Source organism: Sebastes umbrosus, chromosome 1 (assembly GCF_015220745.1).
Source record: "Sebastes umbrosus isolate fSebUmb1 chromosome 1, fSebUmb1.pri, whole genome shotgun sequence".
Classification (NCBI taxonomy): domain Eukaryota; kingdom Metazoa; phylum Chordata; class Actinopteri; order Perciformes; family Sebastidae; genus Sebastes; species Sebastes umbrosus.
Genome location: NC_051269.1, coordinates 36,584,703 through 36,599,357, shown reverse-complemented (window position 1 = coordinate 36,599,357; position 14,655 = coordinate 36,584,703). Strand labels below are relative to the sequence as shown.

General features: G+C 40.1%; 3 protein-coding genes across 4 annotated transcripts in view; 1 reads left to right on the top strand and 2 right to left on the bottom strand.

Annotated features, from left to right (window-relative positions):
* Positions 1-14,655, bottom strand: part of LOC119492355 (inositol hexakisphosphate kinase 2-like) — a 1,011,171-nt gene that overhangs the window by 846,502 nt on the left and 150,014 nt on the right. The window lies entirely within an intron of this gene.
* Positions 1,574-8,505, bottom strand: tada3l (transcriptional adaptor 3 (NGG1 homolog, yeast)-like). 2 transcript variants are annotated; one of them, XM_037777044.1, is made up of 10 exons: positions 8,345-8,505; positions 8,112-8,203; positions 7,596-7,852; positions 5,492-5,739; positions 5,205-5,310; positions 4,284-4,419; positions 3,458-3,561; positions 3,222-3,328; positions 2,729-2,920; positions 1,574-2,113 (listed from the first exon to the last, which is right to left on the bottom strand). In XM_037777044.1, the coding sequence occupies exons 3-10, from the start codon at positions 7,803-7,805 to the stop codon at positions 1,921-1,923; spliced, it is 1,296 nt and encodes a 431-aa protein (XP_037632972.1). In that variant the 5' UTR covers positions 7,806-7,852; positions 8,112-8,203; positions 8,345-8,505; the 3' UTR covers positions 1,574-1,920. The 2 variants fall into 2 exon arrangements, with proteins under 2 accessions (XP_037632972.1, XP_037633055.1); XM_037777127.1 differs by lacking the exon at positions 8,345-8,505 and having other exon boundaries at positions 8,043-8,127.
* Positions 8,913-12,802, top strand: LOC119493568 (actin-related protein 2/3 complex subunit 4-like). The gene is made up of 6 exons (XM_037779041.1): positions 8,913-9,003; positions 10,379-10,497; positions 10,888-10,999; positions 11,087-11,182; positions 11,932-12,102; positions 12,263-12,802. The coding sequence occupies exons 1-6, from the start codon at positions 9,001-9,003 to the stop codon at positions 12,266-12,268; spliced, it is 507 nt and encodes a 168-aa protein (XP_037634969.1). The 5' UTR covers positions 8,913-9,000; the 3' UTR covers positions 12,269-12,802.

Genomic DNA, 14,655 nt, shown 5'->3' with positions numbered 1-14,655 from the left:
AATACTTCAGGAAGAAAGATTTGGAACTACTGACAGCTGTTGGTGGACACATGCCTGTGGCCAATGTGATAGTCAGTGAGAGAGAGCGATGTGTCTGACTGTTGTGTGTTGAACCGAGTGACCCTCTCTCACAGATGTCCAGTCAGTGAGAGACACACAGTCTCCTACTTTATCCTGGGATCAACATCAGTGCAAAGGATAACTTGAATTCACCACACTGACACACGCTGTGTTGGACTGATGTCAACCACTGGAGCCTTTGCTATGTAAACTCTGTGGGCCGAGTCAGTCAACAGACAAAGACTGCCATCTAGTGGTGACTCAGTGAAGAGCAACTCATTTCACAGCACATAATGTGAAGAGTAGGGTAAGATAAAACACTGTTTAAAATGTTTTCTCAGAAAGAGAAAATGACCCAGAACTAAACAAAATACTTGCATCCATATCCCAGGATATTGACTTTCAAATGAATTAAAAACAACGATGTGGCTAAATAATAAAAAATAAAACTGAGAATATTAAAGGAAACAGGACCGTAGAGAGATACGTTCTTGTGCTATTTTTCATATTCACACATTAGATTGTGTGATTTTAGGGCTACCTCTCAAGATGCTCCCTCCTATTGTTATACCATTACTGTAATATCAATACACATTATTGTAATGCCAATACATAAACAGTGCAACAAATTGAACCTCGATATATCTATCTACACAGTGGCAGAGTACCTGACCACCATGACTGATAGAAAACTAAGGAAAACACTGACAATGTACAGACTGAGCGGACTTTGTTCACTTTGTTATAAAAGAGAGGTGGAGACAGAATCTCACTTCTTACTGTACTGTGAGAAATTTAAGGAACTAAGAGAAGTTTTTTTGAAGAAAATAATATATTCTGAGTTTATCCATCTCCCTGATCCTCAGAAAATGCCATATTTACATAGGAAGAAAAATCAATGTGCAACATTAGCTGCAAAATACGTTGACTGCCATGCAAGCTCTGTAAATGTTTCTGATTGACCTAATTAGTCATGCAAATAAAGCTTATTTGAATTGAACTAATTAAGAGAGAAAGAGAAATATGCACAGACATAAGAGCCATTAAAACATTTCTGCACTATATTTTTTGTGGCTAAATGTTTTTTGAGCATGACCACTTTTTCCTCACATGGCTGTTCCATTACATAAAGTTTCTATCACTTTTCAGTCACATGACCAAATAGTGTAGTGGAGTAACACGTCAACTCATGCTGCTGAGTTATAAAGGGTAAATTTGTTGTTAAGGTGCAGGAAATTTTAGCACAACACTGGTCTTTATGGTCAAAGTCTAGCATTGTGTCCGGTTTAGGAAAAAGGACCCTGCCACTACCTCCCTGATAACAGGCTTAGGGACCTTGGTTTTCAACAATAAGCATATAAACATAGCAACACAAGAAATATGAATTGAACCGATAATGTTAAACCATTATTTGATTTGATTTGAATAGCAGCGTGCCGGTGACCAGATGGGTTCTGGGAGGACACACTGTAATGATGCTCCTCCTCTGAATTGTTACAACACATACAAAAACTGTCTTTAAGTGGTACAGGTTTATTCAAACATTCATGTGTATTGTTTTCATAACATTACGATGGTAAAAAGCAACATAAAAATACAACTAACAAAGAAAACTTTCAACAAAAGGAGAGAAAATGTCTCTGATGCACACTAATTGTTACGGATCAAATGAGCATTCTGCTGTACATGACATAAAAACCACTACAGAAATGTCCCTACTCAAATCACGCAGCATTAACTGTATCATACATCACCATAAATACAGCTGTTCACTGGCCATTTAACAGCTGTCACAGTATTCTGACCTGTGTCAATCTGCGGGGAAGAAGATTCTTCTTCCAACACAAACGGTTTCCTTCTCTATCCATCCAGTAACTTAAGGATGCTTTCCCTCTCCTTGAGTGCTTTCCAGGCCTGGTCCTTCTCCTTCTTGGTTGGAGTGCGTTTCTTCTGCCTGGCTGCCATGATTCGCCGAAATCCCTCCATGACCTCGTTGTCAGACACCCTGACTCTCTGCCTCAGCTCCTGCTTGCGCATCTCCTCTTTTGCCAACCTGTGAGGCCGCAGCAAATAGTTAATGTCAACAGCTGATCGTAGATCAGACTTTACTTGATGTGCAGTTTACGTAATGAATACAGGGTTCCTACAGTTTAAGGCAAGTTAGATTTAAAGTCCAGGTAAAGTAAAATTGGTTTCTAAACACATTATACATGTTAGAAAATAAGTGCTGAAAACGTGAAACGACTGAACTATATAATGGTTCTGAGTTGTGATACCATTAAACTGTTTTTCTCCATTTTTGTGTTTAGGATTTTTTTAGGCGGGCCTGAAATCATGGCTCGATGACACACTGGAGCCATCCTTAGCATAACCCTTCCTCTAACACGATATAAGCACATCAGTGGTTGTCCCAACTCTTACTTACCAGAGCCAGTGGTGTACTGGCCATCTGGCATATCGGGACAAATTGAAATGTCACAAAAAATACTATTCAGAATATCCTATTTCCCATGTCTTAGCATTTTTAAGATATTTGAAAGATTGATTTAAGGCATTTTAATACCATCTAAGGCCTTATTTTTAGATTAATGAATTCAATGCTTATTAAGACTTTTTAAGGATCCGCAAGAACCCTGTAAATATATCTATTGTTGGCCTGTGTCCTCACCTGAGCAGCTCCTGCTTTCGGGCTCTGTTGTGAGCACTCAGTGCTTTGAGCTCTGCTTGTCTCTTCTGCAGTTCTGCCAGGACCTCGTCCTCAGAGTCTCCTCCTGGTCCGGGTCGCTCCTCCGAATCCAGCAGCCCCTGAGCCACCAGCTCCTCTTTGATCCGAGCCTCCAGAGAACGTGTGTGAGGAACACTGGAGGGGGAACACCGAAGGTATGAGACATGTGGCACAGAGTGAAGTAAAAAATACATACATACTCACGTACGTACAGGCAGCCACAGATCTGTTTAGTGAATGTATCACCAGGGAATAACCCATGATAGCTATCTGGTATGAATGGGTCAAACACAAGTTGAACATGTGTTAATTATCCTACGTCAGATAACGATATCGGTGTGTGAACATGGCTACCAACGTTCCAAGTTATCTTATATGGAGAACTGATCGTGGTGCTTCTGATATCTCATACTTTCATTTTGTGTTACACAAATACCTAAAAGCTTTTCCTTGGCTCCGAGGAGAGGTCCCAGCGCCATCATTAGCATCCTTTCCTGAAATGTCGGGTATGGGAGAATCCTCCATGGGGGATATAATGTTCTCCTGGGAGAAAACATAACACAATATATGGTCATGTTTCAGTGTTTTCACAATAAATAACACACATCTCACTCATTTTCAAAAGCCACTATACATTACTGGAGGTTTTATCAGTGATCACAGCATACTGACCTCTACAAGGGCCTGGAGCAGACGCTGTGTGAGAGGACCAAAGGGACATCCGTCTTCTGGAGATTCATGTTGGGACTCTGACTTTTTCAACAAGGAGTCCACATCTACAGAAGATGAACATAAAGATGAGTATTAAAGGGATAGTTCAGGTGTTTTGAGGTAGGGTTGTACAGTATGAGGTACTTATCCATAGTCAGACAGGAGTTACCGCACGGAGCCAAAACAATGTAGTGCTGTGGATGGGGCCGGCAGAAAACGTATTTTAGACACCTAAAAGAAAGGCTCACCTAAAAAAAAAAATCAATATCTGTTTAAGTGTAAACTATATTTAGGATATGTCCAGCGGTTTACCTTGCCGTAAGACAGCTATACAGTCTATGTTTCCGATGGGGGGACTGAAGCTGTTATCTATGCTCTCACCAAAGCAACCAGCCTCCATTTGAAACAAATTTTAATTTTACCTCACAGAACATGAGAGTTGTTGGTCTACTGCTGCCTCAATAGGTTTGTTTGTTTGTGGCTTCAGTTTCACCTCAGAAACAGCTGTCTGACGGCAAGGTAAACTGCCAAAAAATATTCTAAATATAGCGTACACTTCAACGGATATTGATTTTTTTAGGTGGGCCTTTCTTTTAGGTGGCTAAAATGCTGACATCATCTACTGTAGGTAATACATAGACTATGTATAAGTACCTCATACAAACCCCACTTCAAAACACCCAAACTATCTCTTTAAGGTGAATACATGCTGGCGCAGTATGGTAATACCAAGGGCACGCTGGCCCATTTGGAGTCATTCAAGCTGCAGGCTGCAGTCTTCCCTCACCTTTTGCATCCAGCTCAGACAGCGGTCCTCCCATGACGCTCTTTTTCTTGTCGTTGGCTCGTGCTCCTTCCCTCTGCTCCTCCAGCAGATCTTCCTGAGCCCACCGCTGAGAGTAGTGTTTCCCCAGAGCTGGAATCTACAGATCACACAGACAGTACCAAAGATCAACACACATCTAAAATGACACATTTTACTCAACATAATATAAACACGTTTGTGAAGGTTCTCAGTCATCCAGGTCATGGTATCCGAGTAAAGGTTAAATCAGCAGCAACTGGATTTGGTTTAGGTTCTTGAAGACGTTTCACTTCTCATCCGAAAGCTTCTTCAGTTCTGGCTGAATGTAACGTAACGTAAATCCGCGAGCCTGGTTGATAGCTCAGGGCTTTTGCCCTTTTCTATCAATAGGCAATCATTGGAGGGAGGAGGGGGGAGATGGAGGAGGAGCCCAGTTGGTAAGGCAGCATGGCCCATGCCCGGCCAGTTGAGGAGGTTCTGGCTGAATGGAATTTAACCTCTGTGGGGTCGTTAACAGGGATATAGAAACCACTCAGTACAATGGTGCTCCTAGGTGTGACGACTATAGTTATGGGTCGTTAGAGTCAGCTGAATGGCTCTAGTGTGAATGGCTGTCGGGTGAGGTCAAGTGTGAATGGTTGTTTAATCTCCTGGGCAGAGATGCCAGGACAGCATTGTAGGTGGAAGATAGGTGATGCCTTAGGCCTCCTCCTCTGTTGAGTGATGGCTTCTCTACTTTAGCATAGATGGCCTCTTTCACTCCTCTTTCAAACCATCTTTCCTCCCTGTCCAAAATATGCCAATATTGTCATCAAAAATATATAATTATATAAACACCCAGAATTTTGGCCACATCACGAGTGGATTTAGGTTCAACATGTACATGGCTTTTTATTTTCATACTTTGAAATACTCAGCCTCATCCTCCGGGGGTTTCAGAAGCTCTTCTAGCAATCGTATCTCCTCATTTGTGATATCAGCACAATATGGCTCGACTGATGCCCAAAATCTGATAAAGAAAGAAAAAACATTTCAAATACAAAGATAGCTCATCACCTTAATTCTTACTACAGCACACTTGTGTGAGACTAACCTCATTAATAAGCTGAATACAAAGATCAAAGAGGAAAATCACTGAGGCAAAGCAAATACAGAACTGAGAGATCTTATGAAGAGCTGTTGTTGCTGACCTGTTGGGTGCGTCATTTTTAGGAGTGCGGGGAATGTCTTGTGGATCGTCAGTAAATTCATACTCTTGGACTTTAGGCTGCAGGTTTTTCGATTTGGGTCTGCCAGGACCTGGACCCGGCGCGTGACCGCCTTTGCCGTCCAACTTCTGCTTCTTTGGCTTGTGGCGAGAAGGAGCAGCGGGGTCTGGGTCTTTTCCCAGCTTCAGAAAGCGCTTGTCTCCCTTCTTGTCCTGCCAGTCTGTGAGGATCTGAGAGGCAAGCACAGAAGGGGAGTTACAAATATGAATGAAATTAATGTTTTCATTTGGCTCAGAAAACTGACTTTAAATTCCACAAACAAGTGAGACCCGCAGGAGCGCCTGCAATCCTGACCAACTTTACAGGTTCAGTTTTAGAGCTACAGTGAAGGTACTGACATCACAAGAAACTATAAAAATCCATTGGAACCAACCATGTCATCTTAGCTTGTCGAGGAAGGGGCTAAATAATGCTCCAAACTTGAGCTGAATTTTGGCGGGGAAAAACTGCCATGGCCATTTTCACAGGGGTCGTTGACCTCTGACCTCAAAATATGTGAATGAAAATGGGTACCCACGAGTCTCCCCTTTACAGACATGCCCACTTTATGATAATCACATGCAGTTTTATTCTAAAAATTGTGTTTTTGAATATTTCTGCATACTGGGGTCCATAAACAGTCTTGGAATTACATAAATTGAGTATCACTGTAAAGCTGAGACTCTTGTAGATTCAATGAGTCTAACTGTATTCATGTGTGATGATGTTAGTCCCCAAAGTAGCCATTTCATAGTAGTGAGACCATTTTTTGAAAGTTGACCTCATTGTATAAAATGACCTGTGGTGACCTCTAGGATAATCACAGCCTCATGAAACAGCCACAAACTACAGACCTAGAGCATTCAGAGGATGGATGGCGTTTCTAGGTAGATTGACAATAAGGGGGTTTCTGAGCAGTTTACACAACAGAAGAGCTCGCCATCCAATTGCTGAAAAGTACAATTCTTGCAGAAATCTCCAAAATGTCAAAAGATTTTGTCACCAAATCACAGCGTGGCTTTTTCTATGATGTTCGTCAAGGACTTGGTGCCTTAATGTGGTATTTTGGAGGGATTATTGATCATTTTTTTTATCAATTCTCTGGTGGTAAAAAATTGTTACATTTAGCATCAAATCTGTGGTAACAAATTGTATCAACCCAAAAAAATTGCAGCAGCAACTTATGAGAAACAACAAGAGAGCAGGGGAATGGCCATCAGTTTTAACAGTTTTCTTCATCTCCTTGTATTTTTATATCTGGTATATGTTTTTGTACTTTGCACTACTAACTTTTTTTGCTGCCTTTTCACTAACATGTTTTGCACTATAGAACTGTGATGCTGGAAACTTGAATTTCCCACTGGATCAATAAAGTTACTATCTATCTATCTATCTATCATATACCTCTATCATCATGTTGTAAACCCTTATACACTTTCACAATTTATTTTAAATAATTGTATTTCTGATTTATGACTAGAAGAACTTGACACACAAATTAATCATCAGGTTTCCAGCTTTCAGATGATATACATCACTTCTATGTGGCATCTACTGCTGACCTGCTATAGACCATCTTGAACCCCCTAAAAAAGAAAAAAATTGATCTATGAAAAAGAGGAAAGGAGTGGAAAAGACTAATGAGGGATTATTGATCTTTTTTTTTTTATCAATTCTTGAGTGGTAAAAAATGGTTGAATTTAGCTTCAAACCAGCTTCCAGATGATGTACACCACTTCTAGGTGGCATCTACTGTTGACCTGCTATAGACCATCTTGAACCCCCTAAAAAAGAAAAAAAATGATCTATGAAAAAGAGGAAAGGAGTGGAAAAGACTAATGAGGGATTATTGATCTTTTTTTTTTTATCAATTCTTGAGTGGTAAAAAATGGTTGAATTTAGCTTCAAACCAGCTTCCAGATGATGTACACCACTTCTAGGTGACATCTACTGCTGACCTGCTATCTCCCCCTAAAGAAGACAAAACTGGGTCTATGTGGGTCTCAGAGGGTTAAATGAAGAAGAGGTGTCCCCATCTGTCTCCTACCTGTCTCTGCTCCTCCAGGGCTCTGAGGCGGCGGCTGGCTGAGGACAGCAGCGTCTCCAGCTCCAGCTGCAGGGTGTCCAGCTCCTCGATGCCGATGCCATCGTCCTCTGAGCGGCCGAGCACAGCCGTGTATCGGGGGCAAACCTTCACATGCTCCACGGGCTTGAAGTCGTAGTACTTCAGTGGAGGGCAGTCCTTCAACTCACTCATGATGATGCTGCTGTGTGGAGGAGACCTGCTGGTAGTGTCTGGAGTCACTGGTACAAGAAGAATAACAGAAGATGAGACACTCAGTCAGTGATGTCCAGCTGTGCTTCTGTCTCTCCATCACATCACACACACTGAAGGCCCACACAGCCTAAATTAGGCTTAAATTTAACAATAACGGTGGCTATTATTTCATGATTTTGCACACAAACATTTTGCATGACAGAGTTTTGAACTTACAAGCCTTGAAATGTACAAACTAAGAGCACAGATGAATAAATGTGAATGTTTAAGAGCAGCGATATTTACCGTCAGTGAATGGCGGCCATGATGGGAAATACCATTGTGATTACAGAGGGGGGTGTGAAATCACATTCAGATTGTTTTCGATAAAGTAGTAGCTGTAGGAACAGAATCAAAATGACATAGCTGTAAAAAAAAAATAAGAGTATTTTCTAATCTTACTATCTATTGTAGTAAGTTGAAAAAAAATGTAGTGCTAAATATTAGCCTAATGCTAGAATGGTATGATCGGAACAAACCATATTGTGTCATGGGTGCATCACAAAATACCGCTAAACCCCGACATTCAGCAATTTAACTAAATCATATATACGTTATAACGTTATTTAACATCTTTTCTTTAAGAACAAGTTACAAAAAGGTCAAAATGACTTCTAAATCAACGGTCGCGGAGCAAATATTCCTCCCTGTTCACAGACCGGAATGGTAGCGTCCATGGGTATGCTCCTTTTAAGCGATCTAAAAGCATGAATATGGTATCATTGGAACAAACCATATTGTGTCATGGATGCATCACAAAATACATTACCGCTAAGCCCCGTCATTCAGCAATCTAACTAAATCATATGTATGTTATAACGTTATTTAACATATTTTATTCAAAGAACAAGTTAAAAAAAAAAGGTCACTTCTAAATCAACTGTCGCGGAGCAAATATGCCTCCCTGTTCACAGACCGGAATGGAAGCGTCCATGGGTATGCTCGTTTTAAACAAACACGTACTCCACCTGGGCGGAGTCGTACGCGCACTCAACAGCATTTCTAGTATGTGGAGGAATCCGGAGAAGATGTGAATGACAAACCAAGCGCTCCCTCTCTGTACTAGACGATGTAGGATTTACGGAAGAGGAGTCGCAGGCGTGGCTGAGCAACTTCCGTCTTTTACAGCGCAAAAATGGTGAGTCTCTTCCACTAAATCTACCTGTATATTTACATTATTTAGACATTTTATCTCCACTAACTATTCCTACATTCGAGGTGACATTATGTAGCTATCAAGCTTCGTGTTTGTCGGAGTAGAGAGGTTGTAATGAGAGGAAGAGCATCCTTCATGGAGACGGTTTTGCAGAAACTGAAGTGATCGAGCTGAGCTGGGTCTTTTCCTGTCGGCCCCTTTTTCTCATCGTTACTATGACTGATAGATCTCCTAAAGCTCTGTCAGTTCATGTAGGAATAGTTATATATAGGTTTGGTATAATGTAAATATATGCAATGAGCTGCAATGTCCATCCACTAACATTGATGCATGCAGAAATCCTTCATGTTTTAACATCTGTAGATAAACATCAGGTTTATACTGATTATTATAATGCTTTTCTTTCTACTATTACTGTTTCTCATTGCTGGAGCAGGATAATTGTGAATAGTGAGATAGAATAGAATGATGACTGAATTGTGCACAGATTTTTTAAATTTATTTTATATATATATATATATACAAATATATTTTATTTTATTGTTTTAAATTTTATTTATTTTTTTACTTGCGTATATTCTTTTTAATTATATATCTATTTTTTTGTATTTAATATGTTTTTCCTGTATCTATACTTACTATTTCTATCTCCAAAATATAAAAGTGGAAAAGTGTAGGTGGGTTGTAACAGTAGCAGCCGTTGCATCCCTGCATAACAGCTCATTTTTTAGTTCCTGATCAAGCTTGACCTCATAGCCCTGCTGGTTGAGTCACTATACTGGTTTACCCATGATCTAAGTAACACATGCATCATCCAACAAGGTCCTCTCTGCAGTGGGACCCACCCAGACATTGATCTGGCTCATTTATCTCACATTTCTGATCTTTTGCTATGTTCTGAACCATCCAGACCTCTCAGGTCATCTGGATCAGGTCTGCTTAGTGTCCCCAGTCAGAACTAAACATGCAGAAGCAGCGTTCAGTTTTTATGCACCAAATATCTGGAACAAGCTCCCAGAAACCTGCAAGACCGCTACAAATCTGAGTTCTTCTAAAACAAAACTTAAAACCTGCCTGTTTGCTGCTGCCTCTTATTAAACCAGATAATGATCTTATATACTGCACTAAAGCTTTTACTCTTGGGTGTTATATTCTGTTTTAGTTTCTATCCTATAGCTTTTATTTTTAGCTTGTTTTTATTTTCTAATCTTTAATGTTTTTATAACTGTTTTAATTATGTCTTAATGTTCTTTTGCACTTTGTCGCAATGTTCTTGAATGTTTCTGTAAAGCACTTTGAATTGCCCTGTTGCTGAAATGTGCTCTACAAATAAAGCTGCCTTGCCTTGTGTCCTCAGACAGCGACTCTGCGCCCGTACCTAAACGCTGTGAGGGCCACCCTGCAGGCGGCCCTCTGTTTGGAGAACTTCTCCTCTCAGGTGGTGGAGCGTCACAACAAGCCAGAGGTGGAAGTCAGGTATGTTTGATGGCAGTCTCTTACAGTTGTCCCTCTTGCTCTGCAGTTTCTCCTCCTGTTGTTTTTCTTGCCCTTAAGCTGTGCTGCAGATCATCTACAGCTGTCACACACAAATGCAGACTTGTGCAAACTTGCATAAGAAAATCTAGGAGGGGAAAAAATTGACACAAGCCTGGGCGAGGCTGTACGATTGGCCAGCGGGGGCTTGCCGCAACCTGTTTGCAGGTGTCTTCCCAATACAATGAGAGGATTTAGAGTTTTTCACTAACTCCTAAGGTGTTATGTAGAGCCATGTAGGATCTCGAGCACAATAATGATTTTCAGTATCTATAAAACATAATAAAAGGCCTGTGTATTATTTGTAATGGCTGGATTGTGCTGTGCTTACAGGAGCAGTAAGGAGCTGCTACTTCAGCCCGTGGTGATCAGCCGTAACGACAAGGAGAAGGTTCTCATTGAGGGGTCCATCAACTCTGTCAGAGTCAGCATTGCTGTCAAACAGGTGATTTAAAAACAGCAGGATTTAATTGTTTTTTTTCCTAATTTTCTCTGTCTAACATGCATTAAAAAAAAACCTTCTTCCCTGCAGGCTGATGAGATTGAGAAGATCCTTTGCCACAAGTTCATGCGCTTCATGATGATGAGAGCAGAGAACTTCTTCATTCTGAGGAGGAAACCAGTAGAGGTAAGAGAGAGAGAGATAAATCTGGGTTTTGTATAATGGCAAAAGAGGAATCGATATGCAGGACGAATAAAAAAAAAAAAAAAAGAGGAACAGTGTAAACCTTTTTGAAGGTGTAATGTGTAGGATGTGGCGACATCTAGTGGTGCAGTTGCAGATTGCAACCAGCTGAGTACCCCTCTGCTCAGAGTGCAAAACCGTGGTAACGCCGTTCACCTCGCTCAGAGGCCATCCTCACCACAATAACACTAATTTAGGAGCAACAGAAGTCAGACGGCGGCTGGCGGTACCACAGTTTTACACTCTGCAGCTCACATTTTGCAGTTTCATAAGCGTGTTAGAGAACTACGGTGGCCTTCAGGTAATGCAAAAACGTGAAAGGCTCTTTAGAGCCACTGTTTGGTTTGTCCGTTCTGGGCTACTGTAGAAACATGGCATCCCTATGTAGATATGAAGGGCTCATTCTACTGTAAGCTGACGAAAACACAACGATTCTTAGTTTCAGGTGATTTATATACCGATGAAAACAGTTCTGCTCATAATAATCCCCTGAAATGTTACACACTGTTCCTTTAAATAGCAAACATCATAGGGCTCTTCATGCACAGATGTCGTAGAAACTATATACAAACAAAATATCTCAATATTTACAATGTATATTCCCATGATTCTAATCTTTTCTGTTGAATTTCTAATGTGTTGACCGGTCTCTCTGACTCAATTATTTCTCCTCCCTTGCGTTGTGATTTCAGGGATACGATATTAGCTTCTTGATTACCAACTTCCACACGGAGCAGATGTACAAACACAAGCTGGTGGACTACGTCATCCACTTCATGGAGGAGATCGACAAGGAGATCAGTGAGATGAAACTGTCCGTTAATGCCAGGGCCCGTATCGTTGCTGAGGAATTCCTCAAGAACGTAAGAAACTTGATTCTCTGGTTTTATGGCTAAAATTTGGATATTATTCGTTTTTTCTGCATAAAACAGTCCGACTCAGAGCTGTAATTTTGTACAAACGTTCCTCATTGTAAAAGACAGAAATGCTTACATGGAAAATAATTTCTTCTCCTCTCCACAGTTCTGATGACAGTCAGGTGGTCCCACACACATGCCGGGAAAACGCTCCAAGGGCCAATCAGCACAGGCGTGGAGTAAACAGCCAATCAGCGAGGAGATGAGAGGAACACGAACCAATCCGGCGATGACACCCCTTTGCACCCGTCTCCAGTAGTTCCCTGTACTCATGAATATCAATGACTGTATATAATGAAATATTTACCAGTTTCATTTTCAGCCACGTAGAACAAATCCCCAAACAAAGGCGGGTCCTTAAAGTATTAATCGAGTTGATAGCCATGAGTACAGGGGCCACTGAGAGCACGTTGTTGCAAATAAAAACGGCCAGGTTTTTGTATTTTGTGTATGTGAGTCTGCGTGTTCTTGTCACTGTCGTTTCAAATTTGTCTCCAAAAATTTCTCTGTTCAGGAAAAACCCCATGAAAGTAGTCTGTGTGGTGTTTAATGGCGGTCATGGAGCAAGATAGGTCTGTAAAGAAACCACCAAAACACATGTATGAAAATAATGAAAGATAATAAAACTCGAGTTGTTTATACCTTTTTGGTTTGCGTATTTAAATTCTGAGTCATTCATGGTGAACGTTCGTGCTGCTACTGTACCTATAAACAGATTTGTTCTGCCTTCTGAGGAAGTTGTTTTTAGTCAGCAGTTTGGCCACATCTCTCCTTATATACAGTTACTGTTATTTCAGCTGTGAGGAAGGGGAAGTAATACAGCAGACTGTGAACCATTTTAGTTCTGCAGCATTTGTTCACATTTACAATGTAATGACTAAACTATAGATTGTCCATGGAGAAGAAAGTGGCATTTTAAAAATAAGATTATATGCTTTTTAAAATTCACCTTTGCCTCCCTATAGCAGTGGTTACCAACATTTTTCCTCAAGGGACCTTTTTCTATCATTGAGTAAACTGATGACCCCTGACTAAGAGACATATTTTATGGCTATTTCATAATATATTCAATTCTTAAAAATAACAGTACAGAACACCTGATAAACTTTACAATTAACCCGAATAGTGAACACAATAACTGCAGGAATTTTGTGTAAAATGAGCGATTTGGATGAATTTTGAGCAGATTATTTCCTGTAAATATTGCATCAAAGATGGATTTTCCTGTTATTTTTAGGAACTTTTAATATAATTATTTGTAGGTACTATGTATTCTTTTTATTTTTAATTATTCATACATTATAAGCTTCTTTTTTGATAAATTCAGTGTCTTCTTCTCCCTGATGCTTGGTCATTGTTCTATTAGCTCTTAATGCAGGACGAGGTTGTTTAGCAGAGGGAAGACTGTGAATATAACTTGTGATCAGGTCTTCACCGTGTCTTTATCCTGTTTATATCTTAAATAATAATGCAAACTTTAAAAATAACAATTTGATTTAGTTTTCCTCACAGAAATGAATGAAATGCTGAGATATAGGCCAACTGTATATTTTTTTTAAAAAGTTGCATTACACGCCCAAAAAATCAAGAATGCCTCACAACCCCCTGTGAAGCTTTGGCGACCCCTAGTGGGGGATGGGACACCCTTGTTGGGAACCAGTGGGCTCTATAGTTACACACACCCCTGCTACTGCTGGAGGTGAATTGCCTTGCTCAACTGCACTGAAGTTATAATGGCTGAAGAAGGATTTTCAATTACTTTGGGAATTCAGAGGAGCTTTATGGCATCATTTTGATTTATGAAAATGGCAATATTGACTAATAACAGATAACATTATCTACTGGACTCTCCCTCCTCATGATCACATATATTTACACCATGTAAGCTGTTCATGCAGCATCCATCTCCTCGTGCTCCACCAGTTCCTCATTGCAGGGAACCCCCATGTGACAGAGAAACAAAAGAGGCTCACCAACCAGGACTCTGTGGACGCCATCCAACCTCCATCAGCTGGCATATCTCACCTCCACACGATCGCAGTAAATAACAGAGCTGAAACAATTAATCAATTCATCAACAGAAAATAAACAAGCATCAATTTTTTATATTTGATTGTTTCTTCTTTCTTTTTCTTTTTTTTTTAGTTTTTAGCAAAAATACACTGGTTCTAGATTTTCAAGTGTGAATATTTGCTGGTTTAAAGTGGCAATCCTTTAGATTTCCGTCCTATTTGAGTGAAAACAATGGAAATGTTCTTAGAGTTTAGCAGTCTGGAGTCTTTTTGTTGATACATGAGCATAAAAATAAAATAGAAAGATTCTATTTCTATGTACATGAGCTTCAAGTTTTGAGAATTTAGTGCATATTTTCTATTTTTTTGTGTGCACAATAGAGAAAAACTGTAATACAGGATTTTTTTCCCCAGACACCCATTTCATAATGTTGCAAATATATAAATAATGCAATACTTACATCAGTGGGCTCAATCACCATTGTGT

Coding starts and splice junctions, on each gene's coding strand:
- tada3l (XM_037777044.1), bottom strand. CDS start 7,805: ATGAGTGAGTTGAAGGACTGCCCTCCACTGAAGTACTACGACTTCAAG. Junction 5,311..5,491: donor AAAAATGACGCACCCAACAG/GTCAGCAACAAC, acceptor TTTCTTTATCAG/ATTTTGGGCATCAGTCGAGC. Junction 3,562..4,283: donor GTCTGAGCTGGATGCAAAAG/GTGAGGGAAGAC, acceptor CATCTTCTGTAG/ATGTGGACTCCTTGTTGAAA.
- LOC119493568 (XM_037779041.1), top strand. Junction 10,498..10,887: donor AAGCCAGAGGTGGAAGTCAG/GTATGTTTGATG, acceptor CTGTGCTTACAG/GAGCAGTAAGGAGCTGCTAC. Junction 11,000..11,086: donor TCAGCATTGCTGTCAAACAG/GTGATTTAAAAA, acceptor TCTTCCCTGCAG/GCTGATGAGATTGAGAAGAT.